The sequence below is a fragment of the Lissotriton helveticus genome, chromosome 8 (genome assembly GCF_964261635.1).
Source record: "Lissotriton helveticus chromosome 8, aLisHel1.1, whole genome shotgun sequence".
NCBI classification, from domain to species: Eukaryota; Metazoa; Chordata; class Amphibia; order Caudata; family Salamandridae; genus Lissotriton; species Lissotriton helveticus.
Genome location: NC_136069.1, coordinates 53219145 through 53239389, shown reverse-complemented (window position 1 = coordinate 53239389; position 20245 = coordinate 53219145). Strand labels below are relative to the sequence as shown.

At 50.3% G+C, this 20245-nt stretch overlaps 1 protein-coding gene across 1 annotated transcript in view; it reads left to right on the top strand.

The window, feature by feature from the left end:
- The window catches only part of IGSF3 (immunoglobulin superfamily member 3), a 267029-nt gene that overhangs the window by 57005 nt on the left and 189779 nt on the right, over nucleotides 1-20245 (top strand). The window contains exon 3 of the mRNA XM_078656606.1: nucleotides 17751-18128. Within this exon, the coding sequence (XP_078512732.1) occupies nucleotides 17751-18128 (378 nt within the window). The remainder of the gene's footprint in view (nucleotides 1-17750; nucleotides 18129-20245) is intronic.

The window sequence follows — 20245 nt, the reverse complement described above, 5'->3', positions numbered from 1 at the left end:
CCCTGGCCGCGGCGCCACACCTCTCTTCACATTCTGCAGGGGGGTGGGGTGGGGATAATTTTGCACTAAGCCCCTGGTTACAGCTACAGTGTCATTGTCGCACAGCACAACTGTGGTGATCTCATGTCCACAACCTAACCAAGATGGCGCCTATGACCCCTTCAGTGAATGTTGGGAGGGAGAGCCACGCGCATGCGCAGCGGATCGCGCAGCCCAGGGCCTTCACTGAAGCCTTCTCTGCAGCCTTCTCTGCTTCTAATGATGCCGGCGCAGATGTAGAGTTTCAGTCCATTTAGAAAGCGTTCTTCAAATGTAGCACTGGGTTCAACGTGGCTCCTTTGAGAAGCAGCAACGGGGAAATCAGAGTTCTTCTCATGCAGTGGTGCCCCAGGGGCACCACTGACCTTGCAGCCCTGAGGCTGTATGTAGACTTCCTTTTTTTGCATTCTGGGAGCACCCTCGGGGCAACAGAGGTTTATCTGTATGTTGCAAATGCTGATTTACTATTCTAACTCCAGTCCTAAAATATTAGGAGGAAAGTTAAAATCCCTCAAAATTGTTTAAATGGAGGCGAAGTGATGCAATTGAGCCATGTTGGCAGCTGCTGCCTTGAAGGCAAGAATAAGAGTACTTGTACTTCCAACCAGGATTAGCAGCTCTGAGGAACTGGAACTTCTGACTGTCTCACTTTGTACCGCCCGCTCATTTTTTGTTCCAGATGTCCTAGCATCACATTGAGATTTTGGGATAATTGGGACTCGAAAAGAGGGCTTTTGCTTGAAATCTAGTGTTCATAATAAGTTGTTCGGTCTTCTACGGGATCCCCTTATCCTTTCCCTTGCCCCCCCCCCTTTTCCCCCAGTTTGCTTGACATTGGTAATCCGATTGAAAGGTTTCTTGTATTCTTGTGTTGCTTTGTGCTTACAAGGCTTAACCCCTTCTATGCTGATGACGGCCCCCATCCGTCATGCATCACGGTGGGCGTGTGCTGATGACGGCTGGGGGCCGTCATGATCCCGCCCACTCTTCAAAACGGGCGCAGAATCGCGGCCGCGCCCAAGGGGTTAAAGGGGTTTGGATTGTCTGCTCTAAGGTATTGGACTTACAAGTTTAAGACCTACGCTGGGTGCTACTCTTCTTTTAACTTCGCATTGGCTCCCCTCCTAGTTCGCTATGTACCAATTATTGTTTTATTCTCTATTGACCCCTTTGTTTGAAACTGTCCTGTTTGTTATTCGTATTTGATGCCGGTACTGCATTTATTACCTTCCTTCCCTCCAATTGTAAAGCGCTCTGATATCCTTCGGGATCATGTTTGCGCTATATAAAACTTAATAAATAAATAAGGCTGTCTTAGGCCGGGGGTTCTACTGCCCCTCACCAGACTACAGGGAGAAGTGAGGGAGGCAGCTGGCATTCTAGCGAGGGACACATTTCTTACCTGTGCGCCTACCATCTCCAGTAAAATCCTTTCAGTCACCAATACACGGACTCCTATCCATTCCCATGAGAGTGCACTTACATGTGGTGTGCACTGCGAGGAGGGCAGTATGAAAGGGTTCCTTGGTGAGGACGTGCTTCAAAGAGCACAAGATGTGGCCGAGGACACCCTTATGCCCTATGCATGCTCCCAGGGCCGGTTCTATGATTTGCGAGGCCCCGGGACAAAAGTGAAAGCACGAGGCCCGTCTAATTTACTTAAGGGAATGCGCGAGGCCCCTCTAATTTAATTAAGTGATCCCTTGCAGGGAAACTATTCAGAGACACCGCGGGAGGCCCATTGTACAGGATTGTAGCGCCCCCACAGTTTTAACTTTCAGCCCACAAGCAATTCTCACACCTCCAGCCTGATAGGTGTAAGAAATGCTTGAGTTAACACTGTGGGGGCGCTAAAATCCTGCACAATGGGCCTCCTGCAGTGTCGCTGAATGGGTCTCCTTGCAATTGGGACAAGCGGAAGCGTCTCTGTCCCCTAGGCCTCCAGACACCATCCCTGAGAAGCCCAGGGAGGGGACCCCTCCCTTAGACCCTCATTGCAAGGAGACCGGAAACAACAGGGCACACGATCGGTTCGGGGCCCCATGCTGGTGGGCTGAGTGCGAGGCCCTGGGCAGCTGCCCACGCTGCCCATGCCTAGCGCCAGCCCTTCCTGCACCTCCAGGATACCATGGCAGTTTCATTCCTGTCTGGCTTCTGGCTAAAATACACATTCAGCCCAGAGCCCTGCCTGACTGGGAGCCTTTGCAGAATCAGTTCGGCTGCTTGGCAGCTCTGCCTGCTTATCAGCCGAGAGATAAGCTCACCCAGGCGCCCTAGGCCGCAGCCACCCTCCACCCTGCATTTTCAGCCCCATTTGGACATCTGATTTGGGTGAAGTACAGTTAACCTCCTTGCATGGCAGAGCAGCCCAGTTCTAGCCTTAATGCCCACTTGCCATTGATGTATATGGAGTAGTCTTGATGCAAGGGATACAGGACGCTGAAGATGCTTGCTAGCCCAAGGAGCAGCAGGTGCAGTCCAGCTTCGGTGCAGCCTCTCTGTGCCAGGTCCATTGTCAGCAGGGTAGTTCTTCGGTCCTCTTCTCCAGTCCAAGTGAGATCTGAGTTCTGGGGGCAGGGGTGCCCTTTTAATAATGCCTAGAAAGTGCCCGCCCTTTGGGGAGGTTGTAATCAGGGGGGGCTCTAGGCTCATGGCGGCACTGCGTAGGTAGGGGGCCCCGGAAGAGGGCCCTGGAAGAGGCGCGGAGGCCAGTGAAGAAGGCGGGTGTCAGGGTGTTTGCAAGTGGAACAGAGCCAGAGGCCGCCAAATCCCTTCCACTGGCACCGCCACGCAAATATGTATCCATCCTCAGAGAATTAATATATTAAGGATATATATTGGCGTGGCAGCCCCTGGGGTTTGGTGGCCCTGTGCAGGTGCACAGCTTGCACATGCCTAAGGCCGGCCCTGGTTGTAATCATTAGCAATTGGGCTAGTGACTGCGATCTCTGCCTGATGACGACTTCCTGTGAAGTGTGACATCAAGCTATCCCAGTGTCAGTGTGTGGCGCTTGGTAGCCCATCCCAGGGGCGTGGCTACCAGTGGGCTAAAGGCCTACAAGAAAACCGGTTTAGCAACTATTTTTCCCCCTCTGTTCCTGCTGCCAGCCCTCCTACCTACACAATGGAGCAGCCCCTCTGACCTGTGCTTGCTAGAAGCCCTTCAAAAGTGGCTTCTCCTTCGAAGGTCACGCCCTGTGTGGTTCCTGCCTAGAGAGGTAACACCTCTTCCAGTGGTTGGCACCTATTGTGTCCATTCCTGGGAGCCGTTCACGTCTTCCAGGAGGGCCAAAGGCTGTCAGGAAGGAGAGTCGAGTGCACCCGTAAACTGGCATTGGAAACTGTGGCACCCAAAGTGACATCTTCCTAAAGTTGCCCTTTGCCCATCAGTGACCTTACATACAGTGCTTTAAATGGGAAAAAATAAGTGCAGGTACTCTTAAATTGATTGATAGCAAATGGGCGGGGCTAGGGGTGGGGCTAAGGACAAGACATATAAGAGACTTCTAGTATGTGGCAGAATATTTATATATTCTTGAATGCTCACTCACATAAACAAGCATCAATGCTCACACAAGCATTCCAGGAATGTCCTTTAAAATACCCGCCTAGTGCTTGGATTCTCTCCCTCTTTCACTCGCTTTTCTCCCACACACACACACACACATACGTGCGCACACACGCGCGCGCACACAAGCAGGCAAACACCCAGACAGAAGCAGACAGACACCCACACAAAAGACTCAGTTGGGATAAAGGCCATTTCACACCCCTTATCTCTTTCTTAATTGCTGCAGTCAGCGCGATGCCTGGATTCGAGTGTGTGCACAAATGCACAGGATTGTGTGAATGTGATTGACAGCACAGGGCCAGAATGGACCCTGCTCTGTCAAACACAGCGTGGGGGTGAACACCGGACATTATGCAGATGAGCCCTGCTGAATTGTTAGGATGTGGCTCAGCTTGGGCTAGAGGCGCTTTGGCTGTCAGACAGCCTCGTTCGTGCGTGCATGAGCCAAAGCAACAATGCGCCTACCTTTGATAAGTACTGTTACTCTCCTTGGCAGCAGAGAAGTGCCGGTACTCAGAGCGTTTAAAATGAGACGTGCCGGTACTCAGAGCGTTTAAAATGAGACGTGCCGGTACTCAGAGCGGTTAAAATGAGACGTGCCGGTACTCAGAGCGGTTAAAATGAGACGTGCCGGTACTCAGAGCGGTAAAAATGAGAAGTGCCGGTACTCAGAGCTGTAAAAATGAGACGTGCCGGTACTCAGAGCGGTAAAAATGAGACGTGCCGGTACTCAGAGCGGTTAAAATGAGACGTGCCGGTACTCAGAGCGGTAAAAATGAGAAGGGCCGGTACTCAGAGCGGTTAAAATGAGACGTGCCGGTACTCAGAGCGGTAAAAATGAGAAGGGCCGGTACTCAGAGCGGTAAAAATGAGAAGTGCCGGTACTCAGAGCGGTAAAAATGAGACGTGCCGGTACTCAGAGCGGTTAAAATGAGACGTGCCGGTACTCAGAGCGGTAAAAATGAGAAGGGCCGGTACTCAGAGCGGTTAAAATGAGACGTGCCGGTACTCAGAGCGGTAAAAATGAGAAGGGCCGGTACTCAGAGCGGAAAAAATGAGAAGGGCCGGTACTCAGAGCGGTTAAAATGAGACGTGCCGGTACTCAGAGCGGTAAAAATGAGACGTGCTGGTACTCAGAGCGGAAAAAATGAGAAGGGCCGGTACTCAGAGCGGTTAAAATGAGACGTGCCGGTACTCAGAGCGGTAAAAATGAGACGTGCTGGTACTCAGAGCGGAAAAAATGAGAAGGGCCGGTACTCAGAGCGGTTAAAATGAGACGTGCCGGTACTCAGAGCGGTTAAAATGAGACGTGCCGGTACTCAGAGCGGTAAAAATGAGACGTGCCGGTACTCAGAGCGGTAAAAATGAGAAGTGCCGGTACTCAGAGCTGTAAAAATGAGACGTGCCGGTACTCAGAGCTGTAAAAATGAGACGTGCCGGTACTCAGAGCGGTTAAAATGAGACGTGCCGGTACTCAGAGCGGTAAAAATGAGAAGTGCCGGTACTCAGAGCTGTAAAAATGAGACGTGCCGGTACTCAGAGCGGTTAAAATGAGACGTGCCGGTACTCAGAGCGGTAAAAATGAGACGTGCCGGTACTCAGAGCGGTAAAAATGAGACGTGCCGGTACTCAGAGCGGTTAAAATGAGACGTGCCGGTACTCAGAGCGGTAAAAATGAGAAGGGCCGGTACTCAGAGCGGTTAAAATGAGACGTGCCGGTACTCAGAGCGGTAAAAATGAGAAGGGCCGGTACTCAGAGCGGAAAAAATGAGAAGGGCCGGTACTCAGAGCGGTTAAAATGAGACGTGCCGGTACTCAGAGCGGTAAAAATGAGACGTGCTGGTACTCAGAGCGGAAAAAATGAGAAGGGCCGGTACTCAGAGCGGTTAAAATGAGACGTGCCGGTACTCAGAGCTGTAAAAATGAGACGTGCCGGTACTCAGAGCTGTAAAAATGAGACGTGCCGGTACTCAGAGCGGTTAAAATGAGACGTGCCGGTACTCAGAGCGGTAAAAATGAGAAGTGCCGGTACTCAGAGCTGTAAAAATGAGACGTGCCGGTACTCAGAGCGGTTAAAATGAGACGTGCCGGTACTCAGAGCGGTAAAAATGAGACGTGCCGGTACTCAGAGCGGTAAAAATGAGACGTGCCGGTACTCGGTACCGGTGAGTTCCGGCCCATTTAAAGCACTGACTGCATATAATTTAAACATTAAATCCGGTTTAATGCACTGATTCTTTTGATACCTTGAAGTACCCACCTCAGTAATCCCTTTGGGTTTAACCCATGTGTGTGGCGGAGTTTAACAAGGTCCTGAACAATCGGACCGGAACTGGGAAAAATGATACTAGGGCCAGGTGATCCGGTGTACAAGGCTCTTACAACGAGGACACGGGGGAATCTGGATTTACTCCTTACGGTAGGGCTATGACTGGTTTCACCCGTGCCCAAGCTTGTGGCATAGGGTGAGACTTTATATATTGCTGTTTCTGGCTAGGGGTCCTGGCACCATGCCCAGTCTGGGGTAGTGGTGAGGTGAGACGCTTGATTCTGGCTAGGTGCACGGGGTCCTTACCCGCTCTACTCTGGGGCATAGGGTGAGACTTTAGATCTTGCTGTGTCTGGCTAGGGGTCCTGGCACCGTGCCCAGTCTGGGATGGTGGTGTGGTGAGACGCTTGATTCTGGCTAGGTGCACGGGGTCCTTACCCGCTCCACTCTGGGCATAGGGTGAGGCTTTAGATCTTGCTGTGTCTGGCTAGGGGTCCTGGGACTGTGCCCAGTCTGGGACGGTTGTGTGGTGAGACGCTAGGTTCTTGCTAGGGGCACGGGGACCTTGCCCGCTCTGGGCATAGGGTGAGACTTTAGATCTTGCTGTTTCTGCCTGGGAATCCTGGCACCGTGCCCGCTGCATCCTGCGCGGTGCCTGGCATGGAAGCGGCCGGATGTCATGGGCATTGCCCTCCAGCTGGTGTGCAGCTGGCATGGAGGGTTCCCACGGAAGTCCTGGGCAGCTGATGGTCCTGGCCTCGGTCCAGGAGGGTGGGGGGAGCGCCTGCACGGGGCCTCACGAGGCAGCTGGTGATTGAAGTGATGGGAATGCGCCAGGGGGCATCTCGAGTATGCTAGGACTTCAAGGCGCTTACGAAGGCTCCCACGTCAGTGGCATGTCCGGAAGGGTGGGGTGCCCCCTGCTGTTTTGCATCCCCTCTGCGTGGCCACAAGTCCAGTGCACGCGCTGAGCTGTTCTGCACACAGACACCTCTCTCCGCCCCAGCCCTCTGTGGCTCCTCCGCCAGTTCCCCCCCACTCGCCCCTTTCTCTTCTCTTTGATGTGCAGACTCTCCTGTCCTTCGTCGCTCTTTCCCGCCTCCCCTGTTTTAACCCCTCGACCCCCCTCTTTCTTCCTATATTTAAACTCTCCACTGCCTCTGTAGCCGACTCTCTCTGTCTCAATTCCACTTCTGTACCTTCTCTGTGCCCCTCAATGCCATGGCCCTCCCTCTGCCTCTCTCACTCCTCACCCCCAGCCTCCTCTCCTCTCTCACCTTTACATTTCCTCTTTCATTCCCCTCCCTCGCCTTTCTTCCTGTTGTTCTCGTCTTCATCTCTCCCATGCTTACCCCTTTCCCAGGGGTATCTACCTTGCTGTGCCTTCCACCTCTCATGCCTCTCTCCGCAACTCATCTTCCCAACCTCACTTCTCTCCCTTGCCACACTTTCGGGCTCCCTCTCTATGCTTCTCACCCCGGCTGCACTCTCAGGCTCCCTCTCCATGCCTCTCTCCTTTGCTTGCACTCGCGGGCTCCTTCGCCGTGCTTCTCTCCCCAATGGCTCTCTCTGGCTCCTTCGCCGTGCTTCTCTCCCTCACAGCTCTCTCTGGCTCCTTCGCCGTGCTTCTCTCCCTAACGACTCTCTCGGGCTCCTTTGCCGTGCTTCTCTCCCTAACGACTCTCTCGGGCTCCTTTGCCGTGCTTCTCTCCCTAACGACTCTCTCGGGCTCCTTCTCCGTGCTTCTCTCCCTAACGGCTCTCTTGAGCTCCTTCGCCGTGCTTCTCTACCTAACGGCACTCTTGGGCTCGGGGCTCTCTCTCCCTAACGGCTCTCTCGGGCTCCTTCGCCGTGCTTCTCTCCCTAATGGCTCTCTCAGGCTCCTTCGCCGTGCTTTCTCCCTAACGGCTCTCTCGGGCTCCTTCGGCGTGCTTCTCTCCCTAACGGCACTCTTGGGCTCGGGGCTCTCTCTCCCTAACGGCTCTCTCGGGCTCCTTCGCCGTGCTTCTCTCCCTAATGGCTCTCTCGGGCTCCTTCGCCGTGCTTTCTCCCTAACGGCTCTCTCGGGCTCCTTCGCCGTGCTTCTCTCCCTAACGGCACTCTTGGGCTCGGGGCTCTCTCTCCCTAACGGCTCTCTCGGGCTACTTCGCCGTGCTTCTCTCCCTAACAGCTCTCTCTGGCTCCCTCTCCGTGCTTCTCTCCCTAACGGATCTCTCGGACTCCCTCTCCGTGCTTCTCTCCCTAACGGCTCTCTCGGGCTACCTCTCAGTGCTTCTCTCCCTAATGGCTTTCTCGGGCTCTCCCCTCCGTGCTTCTCTCCCTAACGGCTCTCTCGGGCTACCTCTCAGTGCTTCTCTCCCTAATGGCTCTCTCGGGCTCCCTCTCAGTGCTTCTCTCCCTAATGGCTCTCTCGGGCTCCCTCTCAGTGCTTCTCTCCCTTACGGCTCTCTCTCGCTCCCTCTCCGTGCTTTTCTCCCTAACTGCTCTCTCAGGCTCCCTCTCCGTGCTTCTCTCCCTTGCCATTCCCCTCAAATTGCCTTCCTCCACTTCCTCCCTCCTTGTCTCCCCCGCTTGCCTTTATCTTTCCAAACTCTTCCCTCACTATCTGTCCACACTCTTCTATCTCTTCTTTTCACACTCTCCTCTGCCTCTCCTTTCCCCACTCTTCCCTGCCTCTCCTCTTTCTCTCCTCTGTACCACATCCCCTCTCTCATCCAGACCCCTTTACCCCTCAAATCTTTTCCCCTCTCACTCTTTCTGTGCATTCTCCGCCTCGGCTTCCTGATTCCCTCTCTTGCTCTCCCCTCCCTGTCCTCTTGAGCAGTCTCTTTATTTCCTGCTATCTCTTCCTGAAAGCATACATCACCATTTCCAATCGCGACAGAGGCGATTCTGAACCTCCCACTAACTTTGCCGCTGGTGATTGCCGCACATTCAGTGGCTGAGCTTTTTATTTTAATATATAAGTTAACCACACACTGAGGGTAGAGGCTATAGCAATCCGCACCCGACAATATAATATCTGAGTGATAGGTAAAAGTGCTTGGAACCAAAGAGCAATTCCCTCTATACTCCTTAATAAGGAACAAGTTCCTATATAAACATCAAAACAATTGGTTCAGCACTCTACAGTGTACAATCAAAGAAAGTTCAAAGCGGTGAGCACGTAAAAGGATTTCCGGATTCCAAATGTTTTCTTTTTGTTCCAAGTGATTCTTTATTAAATGTTCATTAAAATTCAGAGGACCATAACCGACGCGTTTCGTCTCGCAAAGAGACTTCTACAGGGCTCATAAGACTCACAGTAGGCTTTCACAGTTGATAATCATTTCATCAGTCCAACGTTCAAAAGAGGAATCTCATATACTGTTTGTTTCCATAATTGCGGCGTGGTGGCCGACGGTGTGTACGTGCGTCTGTTTCAAAGTTCTGACTTTGAAAACATTTGGAATCAGGAAATCCTTTTATGTGCTCACTGAATTGTACTTTCTTTGATTGTATACTGTTAAGTGGTGAACCAATTGTTTTAATTTTAATATAAAAGTGTTTTTCTTATTTTTATGTCTAGTGAAAGCCAAGGCCTTCTACTTCTGCTAAACATTTTTGGTTCAAGCGTAAGCCAAGACTATGTTTTTCACCACAAAAATATGATATCCGTATACTGGGCTTTAGGTCAACTTTCTGCTGCCATTAACTGATGCCACTTCAACCACTGGCATGAGATATTGTCTGTCACACTTTGGACCCGCCCACTGTGACAGTAGTGTCATGAAGGATGCTTTGGCCTGGAAGGGTAGCTGCTAGCAGCTTTAAAGTCTGTGTAAATCGCGCAGGGTCTACAGTCTTTGCTGGCCCAAAGTGCATACCTAAAGGCAGGCGCTGCGGCTCGTGTAGCTCCAGATCTATGTATATATCAACGTACATATATATGGAGTTATATATAGTAAAACTTTATTTACCCAATAGAAAATTACCTTCCCGCTATTCTTGTTCTCAATATTTTTGACACAGCGTTCTGTCCCACGATATTTGTGTTTCCGATATTTTGTCCAAATACGGGACACAGGCTGCACTCCGTGCCAATAATTCGCTGACTGCAGCCCCGGCTGCCTGCGCTAAGCACGAGCCACAATTAGTGCCCGTCTCCCGTGTGTTATCCGCTCTCTTCATCGACCCTTCGAGTCTCTCTTTCTCTTAATCTTTCCCTCAAATATTGATTTACAAAGAACCAATACACTAACCGGGAAAATTATGAACAACATCGTCCTAATGGTTTCCATGCTGATAAAATGTAATCAATAGTTTGCGATACATAATTGGGATATTCTCCTTTTAATGTACCACTAACAATTAGTACTAAAGCTCCCAAATAAAACCATTATATAAAATAAAAAATGTATGCATTTGAGGACAGACTTCTTGGCTTTGTCCTTGGTTCGCTGTTTGTAATTGGTCTCCTGGTGGAAATGAGCTGTGGTCCTGTCCCTGAATCTGCCACCGTCCTCCAGTCTTGTTACATTTCTGGATGCTGTTTACCCAGGGCAGCCATGTTGTCACGTGACTGCCAGATCGCCATTTGCAGCGTTGCCAGATTGGGCTAGATCATGCACAATTGGACTATATTTTTTTCGCTGTGCGGTAACATTTTGGTTTGTGCTAGTTGCCAGATTATAAATATATATACAGCGCTCCAGCAAAGTAATATGTTAAAGCACTTTACTAGACAAAGATTTACTTGGCAGCTCGCTGCAACATCAATTCCAATGCATTCACCGCCTGCTTGATGTTGTCCCTGTCCCGTCTTCCTTAACTCCTTCGCTGCGGCGGCTATTCCGCCGCAGCGCTAAGGGGGAGGCGGGGCCACGCGGCGGTCCCATGCTCGTGACGGAACCGCTCCGTCACGGCCCGCGGGTGAGCTGTGCTTGTGATGGAACGGTTACGTCACGGCCCCGCCCGCCTAATAGAACCTTCAGCGCAGGCGCGGAATTCGCGCCGCGCAAGCGCGGCGAGCGGGCTGTGACGGAACCGTTCCGTCACCAGCACAGCCCACCCGAGGCTCGTGACGTAACGGTTCCGTCACGAGCATGGGAGGGGTTAAAGTAGCAATTTTGGGCTACTTTGGGCTACTTTTTGGTTGGCTTTGGGCTAGAGAATGCTTCAAAAATCTGGCAACACTGGCCATTAGTCATGGCAGCCATCTTGCCAGTACGAAGCCGGGGAGGCACTGGAGTGGGAGGACGGAAGGGCCGTTCCTGCACCCTCTGCTCCTTGTAGAGCTGACTGGGGGAGTGGGTGGGACACCAGCTGTCTGGGGCAGAGTGATAGGCCCTCTTTGGCTGCATGACATACCTTGAACTCGACACCTGTCAGATGCAGGTTTGTCAGATGTATGACTCGATCTAGTCTGCACAGCACTATTTCCGGTGTGTGATTGACCCCGCACCAGCCCCTTTGGCCTATCCAAGACAGCTCACTTGACACATGATTGGCTCAGCCCCAGCCATTGTTGCATTTGAAGTAACATCTTGTCAGAAAAGATTCTGTTCCATAAACTGTTGTTAAACCAGTATATCAGGGTCACAAAGTCAGGCCGTTCCCATGGCCACGCCCCCTCGTCCTTTCCCACTAAAACATGTTCAGAATAAACTCTTACACAATCACCAGAAGGTGTATTTTAAATCTCCTTGAGGTTAAAGGCGGTCAAAAGAGACCATATTTCCCCAAGGGAGTGAATCCTGTCCCAGTTAAGCCCAAATTGTTAAAATCCATCTTTTTTGCTTATCTTTTTTGGGTCTGGCCTCTGAGACTGCTTTCACTGTTTCCCCAGACTACTGTTTTTCCAACAAACAAAAACAAATCAAAGATTACAAACCTATTTAGAGGGGCTTCACTACACACTTTGCCCCCCTTACCAGAGCACACAACATGGGCAGAGGGTTTACCCACTGGCTCCTTTCACTTCAAGTGACTGCACAAACTCTTTCCATATTGCCCACATGCACCTCAAAATAGTTCCTTTCTTTATTTTGGCAAAGCTAGTTAAGTGTGTTGTTGTTTGTTTTAAAATAACTTTAAATACTGAGGGCTTGATTCACAGAACTAACTTAAGACAAAATTCTAAACTTACCACCATTTTGGTATTCACAGAAGTTAGGAGTCCTAACTTTAGGGCTCCTAAATGCCTTCTGTGAATACTGAAAGTCTTAAAGTTATGATTTTTCTCAGTTTAGTAGTAGTAAAGTTAGGACTCCTAACGTTAGGACTCCTAAACTGAGAAAAATCTTAACTTTAAGTCTTTCGGTATTCACAGAAGGCATTTAGGAGTCCTAAAGTTAGGACTCCTAACTTCTGTGAATACCAAAATGGTAGTAAGTTTAGAATTTTGTCTTAAGTTAGTTCTGTTAATCGGGCCCTTACTGTCTTGCCTCGGCTTTGGGAACCCAATTTGATTCTGAATTATTTTCCTTCTCCTTTTAGGTCGGGGTTAGCCAAGACCTTTTTGATTTTTCGAAAACTTATAGGTACTTATTTTCGGGGTTTTCTGCCCGCCCTCTTCATCCATTGGTCTGTTACTGGTGAGGTGTAAGCTGGGTTTGAGGCATTGAATGTCTGGAGACCAGGAGACTTTCCAGTAGTTTTTTCCTTTTCAATATTTTGCTTGATCACCTATTCTACACATAAAGTTGCATCTTTCTGGAGGTCCTTTCTACCCCTGGTTTTGCGTTGACCTCTTTCAGTCTAGCGCCCACAATATGCGCTTTTCTCGCCTTATGCAGTGCTGTATACATTACTGGGTCTCCGGCTCAGTCTCTTTGGCAGATGTAAGTTGAACCTAACCTCTGGCGTAAGTCTCAGACTGGTCTGATATTTACACCAGAGGTAAGTTCCTCCACTGTAATACTTACCATCCGCGACATCTTCTCTCCCATGACCAGCCGGTGCGCTGGTGTCCTCTCTGAAGGATGGACGAGGTGGGAATTGATACTCCATGCTCATTCAGTCCCTGGCTCCTCTGCTGAGACATTACCCCTTTGAATATTGTGCAATGTTTGGTGGCCTTTATGAACAAATCAAAGTTCCGGACCAGGTTGCGATCATATTTCGATGTCTTTTGTTGCTCTCACTTTGTGTCTCTTTGGCCAATGTTTTCTGCCGCCATTTTTCTTGCCTTTTCCTTTCTTCCTCTGTTTGTGCTTCCTATTTCTGCAGCAGTGTGAGAGCACAACAGACTCCCCCCTGCATTATTCATTCTACTGCTCGACTTATTTAAAACTATTTCTCTCCAGTGAATAGCCATATAGCGGAGTTTGGGGTGGGGGTCTTTCTGTGTTCATGTAGCTGTGGTTCATATGTGGCGCGCATGGAAGCAACCCTCTTTGGATCGATAATGACTTTGCCTCCTGATCAATCTACAGCAATTAAAACGAGCATTGGCATAGCCAATAGGTCTCACCTTTGGGACCTTATATGTGTTTAGCCAGGCAGCAGTTAATGTTGTTGCACCAAGGATATTGTGCTGCGTAACTAAATACTTATAAGGTCCCAAATGGCGAGACCTATTGGCTATGCCAATGCTTGTTTTAATTCGCATAGATTGTTAGTGTATTTACAAAGCACTCTCTCTTCCATGCGACTGACTCTTCCCCACACCCACTGGTCTTTCAGGGGCTCCGCACACCACGTGACACCCCCTTCCCCTGCCCAGCTGCCCTCTCAGAGGCACCATCCAGAAATGAGAGCTCCAAATAGAAGCCTGGAGAGGGTGGAAGTTGCCAGGGAGCACTTACATCTGTTTTTAATTGAGAAGCCTCGAGCCCCCCCATGCTTCCTGAAGGTTCCGCGCTGTTCTGGGCCCTGGGGGCTCCTGGGCTCCGAGGTGGGGGCCGGGAAGCTCCAGACTTTGTGTACCAGGCAATTTCTTCCTCGCTAATGGGCGCCATTACAGAGCCAGGCGGGGCTGCAGGGGACGGTGGAGAGAGCCGAGTTTTTAATTAAAGCATCAATCCCCCCCCCCCTCCAAGAGAGCTGGAAGGGTAAAGCAGTAAAAGCACCACCACTGCTCTCTAAGAGGTGCCCCTCCCCCCCACCACGAGCATCAGCACTGCTGCCCGAGAGGTGCCCCCACCTTTCAAGCACCAGGACGGAGAAGCAATATTAGACACTTGTTCCAGCGCCCGAGGGCACAGCCCCCTCTCTCCTTCCATAACCGCCTCCCCTCCACCACCTCGGCTTATCCCGAACCCTGGCAGCCTGACCACATTCAGATTGAGCCTGCTGCTGAAAAGATAGGGGTAAAGGGGTCCTTGTGTTGACCGGATTATGCGCCAGGTCACAGGCCTGGACACTCTAGAGGGGGGTTCGTGATTGGCTGTATTTCTGTATATCATGTACTAAGGGGCTGATTACGATGGCGGTCGGATGAGCGTTCAGGAGCCATTGTTGCTGGAACGGGACCGGCCGACAGGTAGTGGGCGGTCCCGCCTGCCAATTACGATCTTGCCGGTACGGGACCGGCCGACAGGTAGTGGGCGGTCCCGCCTGCCAAATTACGATCCGACCGCCATGGAGGCGCCCGGAAACCTGCCTGTTTGTATTGAGGTGTGGGCTGCGGCCTGGAAAAGGACCGCGGCACAAGCCCCAATGCCAAAAGGCATGTTTGTAAACATCCCTGTGGTGGTGCCTGCCACACGATGCAGGGATGTTTAGGGGGGCAGGGCCCATAGCGGAGGGGCCCCAAAAAGGCCTTTCCGCAGCCTCTTCACGTCAGAAGTACCGATGTGAAATGGCTGTTGGAAAGATGGATCGTAATCTCCATGGCGGTGCCTGAGAAGGCACCGCCTCCATTGTGGGGAAAGCGATCCGACCGACTGCCCGACAGGCTCCTGGAGCCAGTCGGAAGCTGTTGGTCGGTCCCTGGGACAATGCCGACCGACCGACCGCTTCGTAATGCAGCAGTCTGACTTCAGTGTCGATCCCACCGACATCATAATCGGCCCCTAAATATTGTGCGACAAAAACCTTCTATTAAAAATGCTGACACCCAAAATATCATGAACATAAGTATGACTGAGTATAGATTTCCTGTTCCTAACGCCATGTCTATCGAGCTTGAAAAAATGCATGTTTATATAGCCAGCGTTTTTTTGCACCCGTAGTAAACCAGTGCTTTATTTGTAAAAATATTAAAAAAGTGGCGGCCATTATCGGGAGGTCGCTGCAGCTTTCACCATCCATGAACCCCGACGGCAGCCAATGACAATACCAACAGACTGCCTATGATACTCCTAGAAGTGTGCCAATTCAGACTATCCCAGGCTCCCAAAGCTATAGTAACAGTGTAGAGCGCAGGTAGTAGTTATTTTTTATGTACATCGTATTAATAAACAACTATTGTTGTGCTCATGGGTATATTGCACAAGCCGCGCCAACATGTGGCAGAATGTTATAAGTGCAGGTGTTGACAATTAAGTGCTGGTGCCGAGCACCGAAAACCACCGGCTCAAATTAAGCACTGGTTAAAACTTCAAGTCCTGGCAGGTGACATGGTCTAAGGTAGAAGGCAGGCCTAGCTTAATGTGTCGCCCACCACCCAGAGCCCCCTGGGCGGCCCTGTATCCATAGGGGGCTGCAGGCTTCTTAAGCCCCCCCTCACTACTTCACCTCCTTGAGGGGGTAACAGGAAGGCTAGATGTGGAGCGAGTGCTTCTTTTGAGAGTTTGACTGTGGAGAGAGATGTCATCAGAGGATGATCTGTCTACAGGGGGCTGTCCTCTGCCCCTCCTGTGGCTGTGACTTTTATTGTACCCCACCCCTTGGAGCTGTGACCCTCCAAACATGCCCAGCCCCTCCATTTCCATGGACACTTCCGGTTGGACCACTATTTGTGTCTCAGGGCTGGGCACTGTTACCAAGTCGACAGGTGGAGAGCTACAGGAATGTGTGGTGGGATTCCTTCTCCAGGCCGGGGAGGGGGTGGGGGGCATGGTTGAGATGACAGTGAGGTCTGACTGGGGAGTACCAGCCGCGGGGGTGGCCTGTGCGTCTTTACGCACGGGCCCTGAGTGCAGGCAGAGGAGCCTGGGTTCAAGAGCTCTGTCCATCACACACCCCTTCAACCCACACGCCCCTTCCTACACCCCAGGGCTCTGAGCTAGCTGTCCCACCCCCGGCCATGAACAGCTGCGTGGGATGGAGGGACAGGTGCCCACCCCAGAGCGGCCAGGACATCTCAAGATGGCGCCTGGGATGAGGCAGAGGCCTGTCTTCAAAAAGCCGGAAGTGACGCTCTTCTATCCCTTCCTTTACTTCTATGTCCCTCCCTCACCTCACACCGACCTCCAATCACTCAGAAGCCCTGGAAGTGATGGCGCTCCGTTAATCCATCAGAACCGGGCTAGGGGAGGGATAACTGGCTCTTGTTCTCAGAGGGCCACAGACTCATATATATTGTATTTATTTATTTATTTATTTTTGTGTTTATTTATTTTATGCGTTTTTATACAGCGCGGAGTTTACCCGAAGGTGTCAGCGCTTCACAACAGGGACTGTAACGATACATGAGGAGAAAAGTACAAGAGAACAAATTACAAAAGCAAACGTTAAGTTACATGAGGCAAAAGTGACAATTGTGAGCAAACAAAATAGAAGAGGTAGCAAACGGTGCATTACAGGAGGAAAATGTGACGTGTGCAGGTTACAAGAGAAAACAAAGTACAAGTAGAGGTATAATACTACAATATATGGCAGACACTCAAGCACAAGAGCAAACGTTACGTAGGCAGTGGTGGCACTTGTGCAAGTATCCAAAGCAAACAAAATGTAAGAGGTAGCAAACAGTGTGTTACAAGAGAGAAGTGACGTGTGCATGTTACAAAAGAGAACCAAACACGGGTAGAAGGATAATACTGCAATAAAATGGCAAACACTCCAACCACAAGAACACACTGGGAAAGCACTTCCATAGTCATGGAGAGTAGACTTTCTTATAATGGAAGATCTTCCTTCAGATAATAGAGAGGGTGTGAATTACATTTGGAAGTGTCTTTGAAGGAGTGATGCCATCCCCTTCACCCCATAGATCCCTTGGGAGTCATGGCGGGCCAATAGGGCAACTATGGTAAACATGGCGGCCTCTTCATTCCACCGAGCACCCTAAGAAGTCAGGGCCACCCCCACAAGCAAGAGAGAGTCCCTGTGTGAACGGGGCAAGCCCTTACAGTGCAATAAGAGACATAACATAACACTTGTATTTGTAAAGCGCACTTATCACCCAGGGGTCTCTTGGCGCTGAATAACACACGTTTATTGTTATCCAACTCAATGGTACTCATTTTATCGACCTCAGATGGATGAAGGGCTGAGCGGACCCGCCAGGATTCGATCCTGTGACCATGAGCTCAAACACAGGCCCCTGCTGTGGATGCATTAGTCCACTGAGCCACCAGACATCTCTTCCTCTGTCTTGAGAGCCACACTGCTGATAAGCTGTGAATGATGTCAGTCCCCCCTCCCCCGCCACATGGGATAAGGGCAACTGACCTAGTTCACAGTCCCCAAGCAGTGATGTCAGCCCCTAGTGGGGCTCTATCTCACCACTTTCCTGTATGTAATCGTTAATCATGCGCCTGCGGGTGAATAATACAAGGGGGTAATGTGCTTAAAAAGAAGATAGTCTTTGTAGCATACACCACTTACAATGGGGCTTCTCACAGCTGGGCATTTTTTGTGATTACATCAACAGAGTGCAATGTTTAATTCAGCCACAAGGTGGCACATGCTACTATTTACCCTTCTGATGTGCATGTACATTTTATAACTGGAAGAGACCGGTCATGTCCTAATATATCTCTTCTTTTCTCTTTTGTCCCACAGCCGTGTCATATGCCCAGCGTCTGGTGACCGTACAGGAAGGACCCCTCTTTCGAACGGAAGGCTCCCACATCACGCTCTGGTGTCGGGTCAGCGGCTACCAGGGCTCCCCGGAGCAGCACTTCCACTGGTCCGTGTACCTCCCCTCCGCGCCGGAACGAGAGGTGCAGATCATCAGCACCACCGACTTGTCCTTTCCTTATGCGATCTACACCCAGCGGGTTCGCAGCCGGGAGATCTACGTGGAGCGTATCGCGGGGGACCATGTACTGCTGCACATCACCAACCTGCAGGATCGCGACGCCGGAGAGTACGAGTGCCACACGCCCAACACCGATGAGCGCTACTTTGGGAGTTATAGTGCCAAGATGAACCTTACCGGTGAGTTGGTTTCAGCATTTTCTCAAGTTCTTGAAGGGTCATCTCAGTATTGTTTCTAGCTCGGGATGCTTCATTAGTATTACTGAGGTCCATCTGATTTATTGGGTCCAGTTTTTGAGGTTTTGTCTTTTGCATTTTGTCTGGTTCTGGAGGCCTCGCCTGGACTATTGCTTTTAGTTCTGAAGGCCTGATGTGGAATGAAGCTTTGAGTTCCAGAACACTCATTAGGAGTATTGTTTCTAGCTCTCAAGTTCTCACCTGCAGTAGTGCTACAAGCTCCGAAAGCCCCATGTGGAGAGCACTGCTTCTAGTTCTGAAGGTCTCTCCTGGAGTATTGCTTCTAGTTCTGAGGTCTCTCCTAGAGTATTGCTTCTAGTTCTGAAGGTCTCTCCCAGAGTATTGCTTCTAGTTCTGAAGGTCTCTCATAGAGTCTTGCTTCTAGTTCTGAAGGTCTCTCATGGAGTATTGCTTCTAGTTCTCAAGGTCTCTCCTGGAGTATTGCTTCTAGTTCTGAAGGTCTCTCCTGGAGTATTGCTTCTAGTTCTAAGGTCTCTCCTGGAGTATTGCTTCTAGTTCTGAAGGTCTCTCCTGGAGTATTGCTTCTAGTTCTGAAGGTCTCTCATGGAGTATTGCTTCTAGTTCTGAAGGTCTCTCCTGGAGTATTGCTTCTAGTTCTAAGGTCTCTCCCGGAGTATTGCTTCTAGTTCTGAAGGTCTCTCCTGGAGTATTGCTTCTAGTTCTGAAGGTCTCTCCTGGAGTATTGCTTCTAGTTCTGAAGGTCTCTCCCGGAGTATTGCTTCTAGTTCTGAAGGTCTCTCCCGGAGTATTGCTTCTAGTTCTGAGGTCTCTCCTGGAGTATTGCTTCTAGTTCTAAGGTCTCTCCTGGAGTATTGCTTCTAGTTCTGAAGGTCTCTCCTGGAGTATTGCTTCTAGTTCTAAGGTCTCTCCCGGAGTATTGCTTCTAGTTCTGAAGGTCTCTCCTGGAGTATTGCTTCTAGTTCTGAAGGTCTCTCCCGGAGTATTGCTTCTAGTTCTGAAGGTCTCTCCTGGAGTATTGCTTCTAGTTCTAAGGTCTCTCCCGGAGTATTGCTTCTAGTTCTGAAGGTCTCTCCTGGAGTATTGCTTCTAGTTCTGAAGGTCTCTCCCGGAGTATTGCTTCTAGTTCTAAGGTCTCTCCCGGAGTATTGCTTCTAGTTCTGAAGGTCTCTCCTGGAGTATTGCTTCTAGTTCTAAGGCCTCTCCCGGAGTATTGCTTCTAGTTCTGAAGGTCTCTCCTGGAGTATTGCTTCTAGTTCTGAAGGTCTCTCCCGGAGTATTGCTTCTAGTTCTGAAGGTCTCTCCTGGAGTATTGCTTCTAGTTCTAAGGTCTCTCCCGGAGTATTGCTTCTAGTTCTGAAGGTCTCTCCTGGAGTATTGCTTCTAGTTCTGAAGGTCTCTCCCGGAGTATTGCTTCTAGTTCTGAAGGTCTCTCCTGGAGTATTGCTTCTAGTTCTAAGGTCTCTCCCGGAGTATTGCTTCTAGTTCTGAAGGTCTCTCCTGGAGTATTGCTTCTAGTTCTGAAGGTCTCTCCCGGAGTATTGCTTCTAGTTCTAAGGTCTCTCCCGGAGTATTGCTTCTAGTTCTGAAGGTCTCTCCTGGAGTATTGCTTCTAGTTCTAAGGTCTCTCCCGGAGTATTGCTTCTAGTTCTGAAGGTCTCTCCTGGAGTATTGCTTCTAGTTCTGAAGGTCTCTCCCGGAGTATTGCTTCTAGTTCTGAAGGTCTCTCCTGGAGTATTGCTTCTAGTTCTAAGGTCTCTCCCGGAGTATTGCTTCTAGTTCTGAAGGTCTCTCCTGGAGTATTGCTTCTAGTTCTGAAGGTCTCTCCTGGAGTATTGCTTCTAGCTCTGAAGGTCTCTCCTTGAGTATTGCACCTAGTTCTGAAGGTCTCTCCTGGAGTATTGCTTCTAGTTCTGAGGTCTCTCATAGAGTATTGTTTCTAGTTCTGAGGTCTCTCCTGGAGTATTGCTTCTAGTTCTAAGGTCTCTCCCGGAGTATTGCTTCTAGTTCTGAAGGTCTCTCCTGGAGTATTGCTTCTAGTTCTGAAGGTCTCTCCTGGAGTATTGCTTCTAGCTCTGAAG